This window comes from Microcaecilia unicolor, chromosome 1, assembly GCF_901765095.1.
Source record: "Microcaecilia unicolor chromosome 1, aMicUni1.1, whole genome shotgun sequence".
In the NCBI taxonomy this organism is placed as follows: domain Eukaryota; kingdom Metazoa; phylum Chordata; class Amphibia; order Gymnophiona; family Siphonopidae; genus Microcaecilia; species Microcaecilia unicolor.
Genome location: NC_044031.1, coordinates 534,823,662 through 534,840,630, shown reverse-complemented (window position 1 = coordinate 534,840,630; position 16,969 = coordinate 534,823,662). Strand labels below are relative to the sequence as shown.

The window sequence follows — 16,969 nt, the reverse complement described above, 5'->3', positions numbered from 1 at the left end:
CGCAGCAAGCAACCAAGCTAGACAGTCCAGCCCAGCAAGTCACTAGCCAGCCAGTCCAGTAGCCACTGGAGTTATGATACCAGTTTTGTTGATGGCCAGCCAAGCCAGCCCTGAAAAGACAAGCCAGCCAAGCACAGAGAGCTAACAAACCACTGGGTGTTATGATCCCAGTGTTATTGTGGCCAGCAAGCCAACCAAAGACAGCTAGCAAGACAGCTCAGCCAGCAAGCCCAGTGAGCCACTGGAGTTATGATCCCAGTGTTATTGTGGCCAGCCAGCTAGCCAGCCAGCCCTGAAAAGGCAAGGCAGCCAAGCATGCAGCTAACAAGCGAGCAAGCCAAGCTAGCCAGCCAGCCAGCCAGACCAGCAGCCACTGGAGTTATGATTCCAGTGTTATTGTGGCCAGTCAGCTAGCCCCAAAAAGGCTAGTCAGCCAAGGACAGACAGCTAGCAAGCCAGCCCAGCCCAGCCAGTTAGCCCGGTGAGCCACTGGAGTTACGATTCCAGTATTATTGTGTTCAGCAAGCCAGCCAAGCACAGATAGCTGGCAAGCCAGCCAGCCCAGTGAGCCACTAGTGTTATGATCCCAGTGTTATTGTGGCCAGCTAGTCAGCCCCGTAAACGCAAGCCAGCCAAACACAGCAAGTAAACTAGCAAGCCAGCCAGCCAGCCAGCCTTGAAGAGGCCAGACAACCATGCCTGACCAGCAAGCCAGCCAGACAGCAAGCCAGCTCAGCCGCTAGCCCAGCCAGCCAGCTACCTAGCTAGCCAGCCTCGAAAAGGCCAGACAGACAGCTAGCAAACCAGCCAAGCCCTGCCAGGTAAGCCATCCAAGCCTTGCCAGGCAAGCCAGCCAGTCCAACAAGTAAGCTAGCCAAGCCAAGCTAGCCAGTTATTCATTTTTTTAAATCAATGATTTACTGTTTCTTTGGGTTAAAACAATGAACTATGTTATTATTATTATTATTATTGTTTCATTTATCAGTATTAAATATTGTTATTTGTCTTTTTAAACTATAGGCAATTGCATAAAATCTTCCTTTTAGCTTTGAGCAGGGAGACATGGGGAAGAAACTTAAGATTGTGGGGATAGGGATGGGGAATGTTGGGATGGTGAGCGTTGCCCTGCATCCTGTTCCCTTTGCAATGCTGAGTGCTGATGGGCCCGATTCAAAATGGCCCCCAAGAGTTGAAGTCTCGTGAGGCCGCTTCAACTCTCAGCAGCCATTTTGAATCAGTGCCGGGACCGTCAACACTCAGCATTGCAAGGGGAACAGGATGCAGGGCAGCGCTCTGGGCAGGAAAGAGGGGGCTCTTTCCTGCCCCAAAGAGGTCACTAGACCACCAGGGCTGCAGGGCAGTAGAGTGAGGTAAGGGGAGGGGAGGACACCCTTAGGGGGTGTGATGGGGGTGGTGAAAGGGGTGGGGTGATATGTGACAGGGGGCGGGGTATGTGTCCTCTTTTTGGGGGACCGAAAATAGTAACCCTAGGGTGGACCAATGGTAGGGGTCACCGCTGGAGGAGGGTGAGGGAGATCTGAGCCCGCCAAAGCAAATCAGTGTAAAGAGGAGTACAGCCTTTGGGGATATCTCTCTACAGGATAGTCATTGACAGGAGAAGCTGTAAATACCTGCAAATATAACACCACGTATCCTGTAAATATAATTCAGGGAAGAAATGGAAAAGGGAGTTCCCTTTTTGGGAATAACAAGGACTACTTTGGATTGATAACTTGCCTATACGATCTTTAGATGCCTAGCCATATGCTTTAGGACAAAGATTGTCGATCACTTTAGCAGTCACTGTATGTAATCCCTCCCTCCAGTTTATCTCTCTTTGAAAGTGCAGTCTTCAGAATTATACAATTTGGGCCTTATCAGACCCTTACAAAGGCACTATTGCTGTCTTTTTGCCTGATAGCGCCCTTCCAAAAAACAAAACAAAACCCAAACATAACATTTTTTCTTGGTAAAGTTGACGCTGGGTCGTGCGCTCATCCCAACAACAGGTGACGCTGTTCGTGCTCCCTGGGCTAGCTGCAGCCAAGCGCGCGCATGCTCAATCCCAGCTCCAGCGGAAGTGGCGGGGGATAGAAGTGCTGCAGTCAGTGTCGCTATGTGGAAGTTGCAAGGAGCCAGCGGCGTTACAGCTGGTAAGCGGTAGCAAAACCGGAGTCCCGGGCAGGATGTAGTGCGACCCTTGGGTATTTGTCGCAGCGTTGTAAAGTTTTGGTGACGCAGTTTCCGTAGAGTTCCGCTTTCTCTCAGGTTTTTGAACTCTGCTGCATTCATTCTGCAAGTTCTATAGATGTTTCTGAGGCTCCGGTATCCGAGTCTTCTCTTGGATTCCCGACTCTCTTTTTGTTGCATTCGGGTGCCCTTAGTGCTGATGGCAAATGATAGAAGTTAGACTCCAAATCCCATAAGGCATTAGGGTGCTGGCTGTTCAGAACCAAGTGAGGCTCCATGTTTCTTCCCTTTCCTCTTGGGGAAATCACTGTGTAGGTGAGCCGATATTGCCTCCTCCCGACTCCTTGAGTTTTGGTACTCTCTTGTTATTCTTGACAGATGTACATTGAGCAGGAGAGATGAGTTCGATTCTTTGTTGGTTCTGATGTAGTTTCCAATAAGAGCTATCAATAGAAATCAAACAAAATAAAACATGGAAAAGAAAATAAGATGATACCTTTTTTATTGGACATAACTTAATACATTTCTTGATTAGCTTTCGAAGGTTGCCCTTCTTCCTCAGATCGGAAATAAGCAAATGTGCTAGCTGACAGTGTATATAAGTGAAAACATTCAAGCATTACTATGACAGTCTGACAGGGTGGGTAGGAAGTATGCATGGGGACATCAAACCTAATCAAGAAATGTATTAAGTTATGTCCAATAAAAAAGGTATCATCTTATTTTCTTTTCCATGTTTTATTTTGTTTGATTTCTATTGATAACCTTAAGAGTGGACTAACACGGCTACCACACTCCTCTACAATAAGAGCTACAAATTTGAGAAGAAATAATGACCTAGAGGTATAATTTTATCCAGGCTGAGTTTTCTTGATGGTAATTATCAGATAGAAAGTAAACTATCTAATAAAATAATTGGGATGTTTATAGTGTTACAGTTCCTATTGAGATCTCTATAGACACTCTAGCAGGGGCGTATCTGGACTTCAGCGGTAGGGGGGCCAGAGCCGAGGTAAGGGGGCACATTTTAGCCCCCTCCCCCCCCCCGGCGCCACCGCTTCCTGCGTTTGGTTTCTTCTGAGTCTGACGTCCTGCTGCACGTACAACGTGCAGGACGTCAGACTCACAGAAACAGAACGAAGCCTTGCAATCTGCAGGGCTTCATTCTGTTTCTGTGAGTCTGACGTCCTGCACGTTGTACGTGCAGCAGGACGTCAGCTCAGAAGAAACCAAACGCAGGAAGAATACATCGGCTGGCGGGGGTTGGGATCCCCCGTCAGCAAAGGTACAGACGGCGACGGCAGGTTGGCGGGGAGGTTGAAAGGGGCATCGGCAGGGGGGTCCAGGGCCAAATTTACGGGGGCCCAGGCCCCCATAGCAGCTACGCTCCTGCACTCTAGTGACTTTTTTGGTTCATTTAGGGCTAGATGCACTAAACTTAACGAGACAGCAATGTGGGTTTTAAATTGGTTCTAGCCAGTTTAACGTGCAAGTAGTAAACCGGGACATGCACAAAAGGGCATTGTCCTGCTACGGTAGCAGCTAACGAAAACTGAATGCAGATGAGCAAATTAGTATTAAAATGTGTACAATTCGTATTACAATGAGATGCACTACTGTTTTCCGATCCCCTTACCGTGGAAAACCTAACGGGAGGTCTGCACCTCTCATTGGGGCTGCTTTGAGGGAATCGGAAGAAGGATCTCGACTCCTCAGTGCTTACAGACCACAGAATTTACCACTATGACCTATCCTGCGACCAAGGAAATATCCTAACTGCCCCAGTAAGACCCCAGTCCACGAGAGGATGTGACCGCTGCTTCTCCCATTCAGATGAATTAACCCGGCACATCAGGATATCGCAGCGATCACCTCACCACCCACATGGGGGAGAAACCTTTGGCCTGCGATTACTGCAGTCGAAGGTTTGCAAGGAGTGACGAGAGAAAAAGGCACACAAAAATCTACGTTAGGCAAAAGGAAAGAAGGAACTCCATAGCTTCTACAGCACCATCAGCACCTGGCAGTGGCTGCAGCAACGGAGCAACATCAGAACGAACCCTGGTTTTTATTTGCTCACCGTTCAGAAGAAACAAAGGTAAAGCACTATTCTCACAGGCTGAGAACTGACTGCATTTCTCTCAGCTTTGTGCCCAAAGCCAATCCCCTTTAGAAGAGCAACAACGGGTTCAACCTGATTGGTTCCAACTTTTTTTTTAGCGACAATGAACTTCTGGAGACCAGTGGAGCCTGCCTCTTTTTCTCCTCAGCCAATACAAGTGCTCGTTCACAGGCGATGGTGACTGCAATGGCTCAGGGGCGTTTGTGTTTGGCAGGGAGATCTCTCAGCTCACTTTGGGATTCCCAAGTGAATAGTTAGAAACAAGTGAAGGACGTCCGTAAAGGACGTCCATGGCTGCTCATCAGAGATGTCCTTTTTTTGTTTGTTTTTTTAGTGAAGGATGTCCATAAAGGAAGTCCTTGGCATGCGCAGAGCAGCCAGCATAAAGCTTGGCTGCTCTGCGCATGCTCGACCGGCCGACTGACCGACTGGCTTCCGAGGGAATAGAGAATGCAAGTGAGCTACAACGATCGGCTCATTTGCATTCCATTTCCTTGATGCATTCCCTACCGATTCGCTATGGAATCAGTAAGGGAAGGGCTCTTCTGAGGACCTTAGTGCATCTGGCCCTTAGTTTTGATCTGCCTGGAATAGACTTTCTGAGCCGGTAAGTCAAGCTCCATCTCTGGCCATCTTCAAATCTAAGCTAAAAGCCCACCTTTTTGATGCTGCTTTTAACTCCTAACCCTTATTCACTTGTTCAGAACCCTTATTTTATCATCCTCACCTTAATATTCCCTTATCTCTTGTTTGTCCTGTTTGTCTGTCTTAATGAGATTGTAAGCTCTGTCGAGCAGGGACTGTCTCTTCATGTTCAAGTGTACAGCGCTGCGTACGTCTAGTAGCGCTATAGAAATGATAAGTAGTAGTAGATCTAAGATGGCATTCTGAAAAGCATGCCCAAGTAGCAATGCTTAAATAACGGATGTTGCTTTAGGTTAATGTAATTGCAACCTTCTGTGGATGAATTCTTTAGCTCTTGCACTTTTCGAGTGCGCATTCTTTTGGGAAGGGGGTAGGGTTAGATGTATGGACCCATGTACAGAGCCATTTTAGGGGGTGGAAAACAGGGCAGTTGCCCTGGGACCCCCATGTAACAGGGTCTGCTTAAAGCTGAAGAAGGCATAGCTTGCAGGTGGGCTCTGGGGCCTCTTTCCCAGTTTGTACCCAAGGCTTCCTGCTTATCTAACACCAGCCCTGACCCCATATGGTTGTAACATCGCAAATTTGGTTGGTTTATTTTCCTGATGAACTTTTTTTTTCTTTTTTTAAGCTGTGTAGTGAATACAATAAAGATCAGATGACTATGCCATTCAGCATACTGTATTATCTGTATGTAGTCTAGTGTTCAGGAGGGATGTGAAAAAGCCTGGGTTGATACATTGCTCTGTTTTATTCACATATCAGGCTGTTGGTTTATGGAACTCGCTTCCATTTAAACTAAGGCATATTTCTAGTTGTGATAGTTTTAAGAAGGGGCTAAAGAGGCTGTTGTTTTATAAACGTGATTAGGAATAATATACTGCAGTTACTTTAGTGAATATGTGTTTTGTGTGAAGTATATTGATGATTGTGGTACTAATACCTATGGTAACTTTGGATCAATATTGTTACATCCTAGACTTACTGTGATCTAGAGGGGCATTTTCGATATGACGTCTAAGTCCGACTTTGGACATTTTGAAAAAGACGTTCAAAATCTGAATAGTAAAGAAGGTAATTTTCAAAAAAGAGACACGTCTATCTTTTGTTTTCGAAAATAGAAGGTTTTGTGATTTGGACATTTTGTTTTTTTGGTCCATTTTCGGAAAAAACAAAACAAAAAAAAAACACGTCCAAGTGCAAAATGCACAAAATCAAGCCATTGGGATGCAGGAGGAGCCAACATTTTTTAGTACACTGGTCCCCCTGACATCCCAGGAAAGCAATAGGACACCCTAAGGGGCACTGCAGTGGACTTAAAAATGCTCCTAGGTACACATCTCACCATTGCTGCCTTACCTTGTCTGCTGAGCCCCCCCAAAACCCACTACCCCTAACTGTACACCACTACCATAGCCCTTAACGGGTGAAGGGGGCACCAATATGTGTGTACAGTGTGTTTCTGTTGAGTTTTGGAGGGCTCGCAGTTTCCTCCACAAGTGTAACAGGTAGGGGGAGGTAGGAGCCCGAGTCCACCTGTCTGCAGTGCACTGCACCCACTACTGGCATCCAATATGTATGTTATTGGATGCTAATGCTCTAGCACACTTTAGTAAATCAAGCCCATAATATCTTACAAATGAACCATAAAACTGCATTCGTTGGGGTGTTTAGATACACAGGGAAATCACTAATTGCTAGAATTTGTAATTCATTAGTTATTTGAAATGTTTAGTGCCAACACATTAATGTTAAAGACCTGTTGCATTTATTTAATAAGATTTATTTATTAAGAGAGAGAGTGGCCTGGAGTCTGTTCAAGAGATCTGTGCTTCAGGGAGATAAGTGAGGTGTGGTCTGGGATCCAGTCCTGGTAGAGTGTCTACGTGCAGGATAGAGGATTAATTACTTTTCTGGAATGAACAGTCATCTCAAGGGAAAAAAATAAGCCTGTCTTGGCAGGTTAGGCATTCAGCATGTTTTTCAGTCTTTTTGGAGTTTGAGTTGCCTGATTTAGCTGTATGAAATTAACATTTCCAACAGCCTTGCCAATCGCATTGTGCTGTGCAGTAAATGTTTTCCAGCAGACACAAAGAGGGGGGTTTAATAAGAGCAGGTTTTCATCTATAAGCCAATATATAATGAAAATGTGTTTATAAACATACGTATAATGCCCACAACACATGTACTTTCATATGGACCAGGAAAGGCGTGCTGTGGAATGGGTTTTGGGCAGGCCGCAGGCAGAATTGCAATGTACACAATAAGTACGCTCATTTGCCTATTCTTTGTTAGGAAAGGAGTGGAAAAAATGAGGATGTTATAATACCTTTGTATCACTCCATGGTGCGACCGCACCTCGAATATTGTGTTCAATTCTGGTCGCCGCATCTCAAAAAAGATATAGTGTAATTAGAAAAGGTGCAGAGAAGGGTGATGAAAATGATAAAGGGGATGGGACGACTTCCCTATGAGGAAAGGCTGAAGCGGCTAGGGCTCTTCAGCTTGGAGAAAAGGCGGCTGAGGGGAGATATGATATAGAGGTCTATAAAATAATGAGTGGAGTTGAACGGGTAGATGTGAAGCGTCTGTTTACGCTTTCCAAAAATACTAGGACTAGGGGGCATGTGATGAAGCTACAATGTAGTAAATTTAAAACGAATCGGAGAAAATGTTTTTCATTGTCATCAAGCAGATGAAGCCATTAGTATGGGTTGTGTCCATCAACCAGCAGGGGGAGATAGAGAGCACTCAACTTTTCACAGTGCCTCATGGCCAGCCAGCTCCACTGCCTCTTCAGTATTCTCTATCTCTCCAAGCAGGGTGGCTGCAGCTTCGAGCTCCATCAAAAATCTGCCTGGGGGTGGCTCCTGGCTTGCCAGTTGTTAGCCGGGGTGTTAGAGGCTATAGCAGCTTCACTTTGAAGGTACATAGGTTAGCCCTTTCCCTGCCTTATCCATGCCCCCGTGGATATGGACATATTAGCTTGCTTTTCCCTGTCCTTTCCCATTCAGTGGATGCAGGCACATTGGTTCGCCTTTCCCTGCCTTTCCCACTCATCTGAGCCTCTGGAGTTCTTATTACCTCTGCTTTCCTCACAGCGTTAAAAATAAAAAAATGGAACAGAGGTTTTCCTTTGATTCTTCTATGGGACCGGAGCTGTGATACTCGGTCCGGTGAGGTAAGAGTGTTTTCTAACTCCTCTGGGGTGGGCCCACGATCGGGGCGTTTTTGGCACGGAACCGCCATTTTGAATTTTCCTGCCGTTTTCGGCGATGGCTGCAGAGAATGTAAAGCGCTGTTCCCGGTGTGGCAAGCGCAAATCAGCAGTGGGGCTCTGTAAATCGTGCTGTACAGGTGTAAGAGCTGGCCCGAGCATGGCGAGTGATGATTCTTCCCGCTCAGAGCTGGCAGCGGACGCCATTTTGAATTCTCTGCATGGCGCGGCCTCCGTAGAGACGGAGAGCCCTGAGCCCGGGGGGGGACCTCGAATTGAGGCTATTCAGGGAGCGGCTAGCCCCAGACGGGATCTGGGTGCCCAGGGCAAGTTTTTCTCCCCTGATTTTGTGTTGTTATTGCATAAAGCATACATGCTGAAAAGAGCTCTCCCTCAAGGGTCGTCTGAGGCCCCTTCTATTGTCCCCCCCCCCCCCCCCCACCTGGTGGATTCTGGCCTGGGACTGCCCGCTGAGGCTATTTTCCCTGATAATTGGCATAAAGAAAAGCGTAGAAGGGCTAATTCCCCTTCAGATTGTGGCGCACCTCCTCCCCCCCTCCCCCGTGGTTGGGCTGTGAGGATTCGGAGAGTTCTGGCAGGCCTTCGTGGTCTGAGGAGCCAGAGTCAGGTGCGGAATTACCACAGGATCTGGATGATCCCTCTGCGGTGAGGATTTTCCACCGTGATGAGCTGCCAGCGCTTATTTCAGATACCCTGCAGGCCCTCTCGATTGAAGATCCTGACAGTGGCATGGCCTCCTCGGGTAATCCCAGGATGGCTAGTACCAAGAAAGCTGCTCGGGCCTTCCCTTTGCATGACTCCATCCTAGAGCTTGTTTCGGCTCAGTGGGCTGACCCCGAGGGACCTTTGAGAGTTTCCAGGGCTATGGGGCAATTATACCCTCTGCGTGAGGAGCATTTGGCTCGCTTTGCAATGCCTAAAGTAGATGCCCTAGTCACTGCGGTGACAAAGAGAACTACCCTCCCTGTGGAAGGAGGAGTTGCCCTGAAGGATATACAAGACCGTAGGCTGGAAGCAGCACTTAAACGGTCCTTTGAAATTGCAGGTCTTACTGTTCGGGCATCTGCATGCAGTTGTTTTGCTGCTAGAGCTGCTAGAGCCTGCCTGGCGTGGTTGCAACAGGCAGTGGAACAGCCCGGAGATGGAGTGGAGCTTCGGCTAAACAAATGGCAGTAGCAGTGGCGGCTTGCCGTCTTATTTGGCTACGACATTGGGCAGCGGACATGGCCTCTAAGCAAAGGTTGGTGAAGTTGCCCTTTCAAGGCCTTCTCCTATTTGGTGAGGAGTTGGGAAAAAAAATTGTTAAAGGCCTGGGAGATCCTAAACCCCAGTGCTTGCCCGAAGATAGGCCGAGGCCTTCCTCCAAGGGCCAGGCGGTCCACTCCTCTTATAGACCTCACTTCCGTGAAGCTAGAAGGTACTGACCGGGGCGTTCTGCTGGGTTCACTTCTCGTGCCCGTTTTTCAGCAGAGGAACTCGTTTTGCTCGGACAAGCGTTCCGCAGCCACCGGCTCTAGGCCTGGAGTTCAGGGGCGACCCTCTCAATGATGGTGCGCCGGCCCCCTCCTCGCTTCCTGTCATCAGAGGACGTCTTTCCCTCTTTGCAGAAGAGTGGGCCACTATTTTCTCAGATCAGTGGGTTCTGGACCTGATCAGAGATGGCTACAGAATAGAATTCAATGCCCCAGTAAAAGACGTGTTTGTGGAGTCCCGATGCGGTTCTGCCGCCAAACGGGCGGCGGTAGAGGAGACTTTGCAAGGTCTGATTCAGTTAGGGGCCGTGTCCCCGGTACCTCCCGCCGAACACGGCTACGGCCGATACTCCATCTACTTTGTGGTGCCGCAAAAAGGTGGGTCTTTTCGCCCTATTCTGGACTTAAAAGAATTAAACAAGTCCCTGAGAGTGCGGCATTTCCACATGGAAACCCTGCGCTCCGTCATTGCTGCGGTACAACCAGGAGAGTTTCTCACGTCTCTAGACCTGAAAGAAGCTTACTTGCACATACCAATTTGGCCCCCGCACCAGATGTTTCTGAGATTTGCGGTGTTGGGAAAACATTTCCAGTTCCGGGCCTTGCCTTTTGGCCTCGCCACAGCTCCCCGAACCTTTTCGAAGGTAATGGTGGTAGTAGCTGCTTTGCTCAGGCGAGAAGGTATTAGGGTTCACCCGTACCTAAAAGACTGGCTCATCAGAGCAGACTGTAACAGAGAGCTATCAAGCTAAAGCCAGAGTGGTCTCAGTACTTCAATCTCTAGGCTGGGTCGTCAATATGGCCAAAAGTCACCTGACCCCCTCGCAATCTCTAGAATATTTGGGGGCCAGGTTCAACACAGACTCGGGCTATGTATACCTACCCGAGCTAAGGCAGTGCAAGCTTCAGAATCTGGTCCGTCTGCTCCTGAGGATGCCCCGCCCGCGAGCTTGGGACATTGTCCAGCTGCTGGGATCAATGACAGCCACATTGGAAGTGGTGCCCTGGGCGAGAGTGCACCTGAGACCTCTACAGTATTCCGTACTTCAAAGATGGTCTCCAGTTTCTCAGGATTATCAATGCAGACTTTCTTGGCTCCCTGCGGCCCGACTCAGCATGGAGTGGTGGCTCTCAGACAGCATGCTACGGCGAGGAATGCCGCTGGTGCTCCCCGATTGGTGTCTAGTAGTGACAGATGCCAGCCTGAAGGGCTGGGGCGCACATTGCAAGGGGAAGCATGCCCAGGGTCTATGGACACCCGAGGAGTCGGAGTGGTCCATCAACCGCCTGGAGTTGAAAGCGGTATTTCAGGCGCTTCTGGCCTTTCAAGTGACCCTGGAAGGATTGGCTGTCAGAGTGATGTCGGACAACACGACAGCAGTGGCCTACATAAATCGACAAGGCGCCACTCAGTGCAGAGCACTGGCCGCGCAGGCCGAACAGATTTGCCACTGGGCCGAGCTGCATCTTCAGTTTCTGTCGGCAGCTCACAATGCAGGTCAGAGCAACGTGCAAGCCGATTATCTAAGCAGGCATCAAATCGATCCAGCAGAATGGGAACTAGCAGACGAAGTATTCCTGCAGATATGTGCCAAATGGGGCAAGCCTGTGATGGATCTTATGGCGACAAGTTCAAATGCCAAAGTCCCGTGCTTCTTCAGCAGACGGAGAGATCCTCGCTCGGCAGGGTTGGATGCCTTGACTCAGCCCTGGCCTCCGGGTCTACTATATGTGTTCCCTCCGTGGCCCTTGATAGGGTGCGTGCTCCTGCAGATTCGGCTGCACCCAGGAGAAGTGGGCCTCATTGCCCCGGATTGGCCCAGGAGGCCTTGGTATGCGGACCTCCGACAGATGCTAGTGGAGGCTCCCCTTCCTTTACCTCTGGTACCGAACCTGTTGTCACAGGGCCCGGTAGCCATGGAGGACGCCTGCTGCTTTGGTCTTATGGCATGGCGATTGAGAGGGCGCAATTGAGGGACAAAGGCTATTCAAACACAGTCATTTCCACTCTCCTTCCGTGGCTTATACCAGGATTTGGCACCAGTTTGAGTCTTGGTGTGCTTCAATAGTGATCACACCCATGCGGGCTCCTGTCTTGCCGATTCTGGACTTTTTGCAGGATGGTGTACAAATAGGCTTGGCCTATAATTCCCTGCGGGTGCAAGTGGCAGCATTGGCCTCCCTTCGTGGTAAGGTTGAAGGCGTATCTTTAGCTGCTCATCCAGATGTGGCACGGTTTCTTAGTGGGGTGCTTCGGCTCCGGCCTTCCGTGCGAGCACCATGTCCAGCTTGGAACCTGGGGCTAGTTTTGAAGGCCCTGCAGGGTTCTCCTTTTGAGCCGCTTCGGCGAGCATCGGAGAAAGATTTGACACTAAAGGCCGTTTTTCTTGTGGCCATTACTTCGGCGAGACGGGTGTCAGAGCTCCAGGCGCTGTCCTGTAGAGACCCATTTCTGCAATTCTCAGAGTCCGGGGTCACGGTTCGGACCGTGCCTTCCTTCATGCCTAAGGTGGTTTCAGCGTTTCACCTAAACTAGCCTATTTTCTTGCCCTCCTTTGATAAGGAGGCGTTTCCAGAATCTTTTGGGCAGTTGCACCTGTTGGATGTGCGCAGGACTCTGCTGCAGTATCTGCGAGTTACTAACTCTTTCAGGACCTCTGATCATCTGTTTGTTTTGCTATCAGGTCCTCACAGAGGGTTTCCAGCATCTAAAGCCACTATTGCCCGCTGGCTCAAAGAAACTATCTTTTCAGCTTATCTGCTTGCCGGCCGGCCGGTCTCCGCCTGTAGCCTTTAAGGCGCATTGTACCAGAGCGATTTCTTCCTCTTGGGTTGAAACTGGAGCACTCTCTCTTCAAGAGATATGCAGTGCAGCAACATGGGCTTCTAAGCTCTCCTTTGCCCGACATTACAGGCTGGATGTGGCTGCCAGGAGGGATGCGCGTTTTGGAGCACAAGTGCTAGCGTATGGTGTGACCTGTTCCCACCCTATATAGGGATTGCTTTGTTACATCCCATACATAATGGCTTCATCTGCTTGATGACAAGGAAGGGAAAATTAGGTTCTTACCTTGGTAATTTTCTTTCCTTTAGTCATAGCAGATGAAGCCATGAGCCCTCCCTATATGATTGTCTGTATGCTGTGAATCTGTTTCAGGTTCTGTTCTTGTTTCCTGAAGTTCCTTCCTTGGGAGAAAGTTGGAAAACAGTCTTCAGGATTCATGTTCACTTACAGGAGGATGAGTCCATTCCCTCCAGTTTATGTTTTGGAGGATGAGTTTATTCCCTCCAGGAGGTTGCGTGTATCCCCTCCAGTTATACATTAAGGAGGACGAGTTTATTCCCTCCAGGAGGATGTGTTCATTCCCTCCTTTTGAGTTCATGCTCTTGTTAAGGGGCCATCGTTCGCTGTGAGGAAAGTTCATGTTATTCCCATTGCGGTTTGCCATACTGCTTTGGAAGCTTCAAATACTGAAGAGGCAGTGGAGCTGGGTGGCCATGAGGCACTGTGAAAAGTTGAGTGCTCTCTATCTCCCCCTGCTGGTTGATGGACACAACCCATATGTAATGGCTTCACCTGCTATGACTAAAGGAAAGAAAATTACCAAGGTAAGAACCTAATTTTCCCTTTTGTGCACGTTTTATGATTTATAATTTGGTCTGTAAGTTTTATGTGTATGTTGTAAATTATTTTATGTGTTTAATTTGATTGTTTTTAGTTTGACAGTTTTTGCCTCTGATGCAGCCAATTTTGACAAAACATGGCCATGTCAGGCATAAGCATTTGTTTGGTGAAATTAAAGCCCTTGTTTCTACCTTCTACTTTGGTGGTATGTTATTTGTTTTTCTGCAAACATTAAAGTTGCAGCTACCACCAGAGCTGCTCCCATCTGAGTTTTTTTTAATTTTTAAATTTCTTTATTAGTATTTTCCGAAAAGAGCAAACATAAATCATAACCTGTCATAAACTCAAAATGCTGCATGTCAGCAGACATTTCCCAAGACTGAGCTTTTTTAAATTGGCACACTTGGTTGCTGCTCCTTAGTTCTTCCTGATACACCCTCTTCTGCAGCCCCACTCAAATTCTGCGTACTTTAGGTCTTAGTTTCACATCTAACTCCAGGTGAACCATTTCCTTCCTGAGCTACCATAAGAGATCACTGGCACAGACACCACAGGATGTTTATGGATCATAAAAGATATTCTTCAAATCTAAGATCCTAGATCTTGAAGAGATCAGAAGAACAGCTCGTCAGGTAACAGTGCTCATGCCACTGCATCCGTTCAGACAAATATCATGTTATTCTTCCTCCCCCCCCCAACTCTGTAATTCAGTAGAAGTATCCCTCTCTCTATGACCTCTCATCCCTTTTACCTCAGTTGCCTTCTGTATTGTCACAGCATACTTACTGATGTTAGGGTTATAGGCCTTTTCACTTCTTGTATGTAAGCTCCCAGAACCTGACTAAGTATACCTAATTTGTTTTATAACAGAAGTGTGTGTTCATACACCTCATGCTATATCTCTTGGCTCCATACGGGACCCCTGACAAAGACCAGGTTGCCGAAACATGGCCCGTGTTTTATTTTGACTCTATGTACTTATGATGAATAAATAGTTAGGAACATTACAACTGATTGTCCTCAGAATTTGTTGTCTTGGAACTTGTGGTTTTGGTGACTTCCAGCCATTTGGCTTGTGCTTGTGGCTTTTTGTGGAGGATTTTTTGTTCTTTTTCTCTTTATAAGCATGACCACTCCTTGAAAGTTTCCCAGTTTCAGGACAAAATTCTCTAATTTACTATGCTTATGGCTTTTTGAAATATTTCAGTCTTGCTTTTATAGATCTCTTACATGCAGCTCCAGAGTTCATCCATGGTGCCATTATTTCAGTGTAGCCTTCTAGCCCTGAAGCCTGCATCAGAAAAGTAGTGAGCAAGAAATGTGAGCCAAAACAAGATGAGGAACTAGTGCACAGGTCTTATCTCTGCTGCAGACAGCTTGTAGCCATTGCACACAGTGACTTTGAGAAGATGTTACTTTGATTTTCAAAGGTTTGTTTTGTTCTTTCATACAGAAGTTACATGTAAAAAATAAAAATGTGGAAACTCAGAAGATCCCTCCCTTTCCAGGTACAATAAGTCAAAACAAAATACAGAAACATTCATTAAATTATCAGGTTTGTGTGTGAAGTGAAAAGATTGTGGTAACTGTAAAAATATTTTATTTCTGTAGTAATTTTTAATGAGCTGCCTTTCGCAACCATTGTCAAATTCTCTAATTATTTTCAGGTGATCCCCAACGTTTATTGACGGGTGTTGAGTATATTGTTGGACGCAAGAACTGTGGGATCTTGATTCAGGATGATCAGTCTATTAGCCGAGCCCATGCAGCTATCTCTGTTAACCACTTGGCTACTAACTTGGTAAGTTTATTTTTTTGCTTCTGTTGTTGTGTAGATGCTCTCATTGGGGTCAGACTGGGAAATGTATGCGTGTGCATGAATTCATTACCCTTCCAGGGGAACGCTCCTCGAAAAGGGCGGGAAACTGAATTTCAATATGCTCTTGATAAGAAGGTTATGTTTTGAGAGGAAAATGGTGAAAGCCAAACAGCAGGCACTTGCTAGATTGAAAGAAACAACTAATCAAGAAAATCAACCTAAACAAATTGATCGGAAGGGAAAGTTAGTGCTAGGTAGGGATCCAGTCACCACATTTTCTGATTGAAGGGAGTATTAAACTCAATGTCAATATCACCCTCTCTCACATACCCCTCAGCAAAACACCCCAGTCACACTCAGCCATTCTCACACACTCCTCAACAAAACAACTCCAATCACACCCCCCAGAAGTGCACCCCCACTCACCCCTCAGTACCATACCCCCACTGACACCCGTTCTCAAACATCCCAGAATAGCACACCTCCATGCACACTCATCCCTCAGCGTTACACCCCCACTCTACTACTACTACTATTTAGCATTTCTATAGCGCTACAAGGCGTACTCACACACCATAGAGTAGCACACCCCACTCATACTCATCCATTCTCACACACCGCTCAGCAAAACACCCCATTTACACTCACCCATTCTCACACACCTCTCAGCAGAAAACCCTCACTCAAACCTTCTTCACTAATACACCCCCATTCACATTCTCACACTCACCCCTCAGCAGTACACCCCCACTCATCCATTCTCACATCCCCTTAGTACCACACCCCCATTTACATTTACTCATACTCACACCTCCCCTCAACAGTACAACTCCTATTGCTGAGCAGGGACAGCTAGACTGTATATTCTCTGTAAGGCTCACAAAATATGTTAACCTGATCTTTTTTCTTAAATTCATTGAAATACGGACTACTTTATACAGTGCTTTTTTTGTAGGAAAAAAGGTACCGGTACTCATTATGGGTGGGGTAACCATATATGGCTCTGCCCTATGGTAGCCACACCCCTTTTACCAGCCATAAACAGGTATCATTGAGAATACTAACAGTATAGGAGAAAAAAAAACCTTTTGATTTCTTTTTCATTATAAATTCTGTTCTGTAAGCTGTTACAGCTCTAGTATACCCAGTGCAAAATAAGACAGCAGATGTAAATTCTCAAATTGGACATATTCCAAACACTAAAATGAAAATAAAATGATTTTTCTACCTTTGTTTTCTGGTGACTTTGTTTTTCTGATCATGTTGGTCCCAGTCTCTGATTCTGCTGCTATAAGTACATAAGTAATGCCATACTGGGAAAAGACCAAAGGTCCATCGAGCCCAGCATCCTGTCCCCGACAGCGGCCAATCCAGGTCAAGGGCACCTGGCAAGCTACCTAAACGTACAAACATTTTATACATGTTATTCCCGAAATTGTGAATTTTTCCCAAGTCCATTTAGTAGAGGTCTATGGATTTGTCCTTTAGGAAACCGTCCAACCCCTTTTTAAACTCTGCCAAGCTAACCACCTTCACTACGTTCTCCGGCAACGAATTCCAGAGTTTAATTACACGTTGGGTGAAGAAAAAGTTTTTCTTATTTGTTTTAAATTTACTACACTTGCCACATTTATAGTGGCCATACGAAATACTGGTGCTTCTTATGGATGAGGTTTTCAAATTCAATTGGCTTAAAATTTCTTTCAAGTTTCTCCCACGTGCATAAGAAATTATCTCTAAATGCATCATTGGATTTCATTATATGCCATTGATTTCTGATTATATTTGAAATCCCAGGACTGGCATTCGTATATTTACTAATGAATGTCAAGACTTCCTGATTGTCAGATGGTTTACTTGG

General features: G+C 46.8%; 1 protein-coding gene across 1 annotated transcript in view; it reads left to right on the top strand.

Moving 5' to 3' along the window:
• The first annotated feature begins 2,056 nt into the window (after positions 1-2,056).
• The window catches only part of NBN (nibrin), a 136,527-nt gene continuing 121,614 nt past the window's right edge, over positions 2,057-16,969 (top strand). The window contains 2 exon segments of the mRNA XM_030216354.1: positions 2,057-2,153; positions 14,957-15,090. Coding sequence (XP_030072214.1) covers positions 2,117-2,153; positions 14,957-15,090 — 171 coding nt within the window. The 5' untranslated portion in view covers positions 2,057-2,116.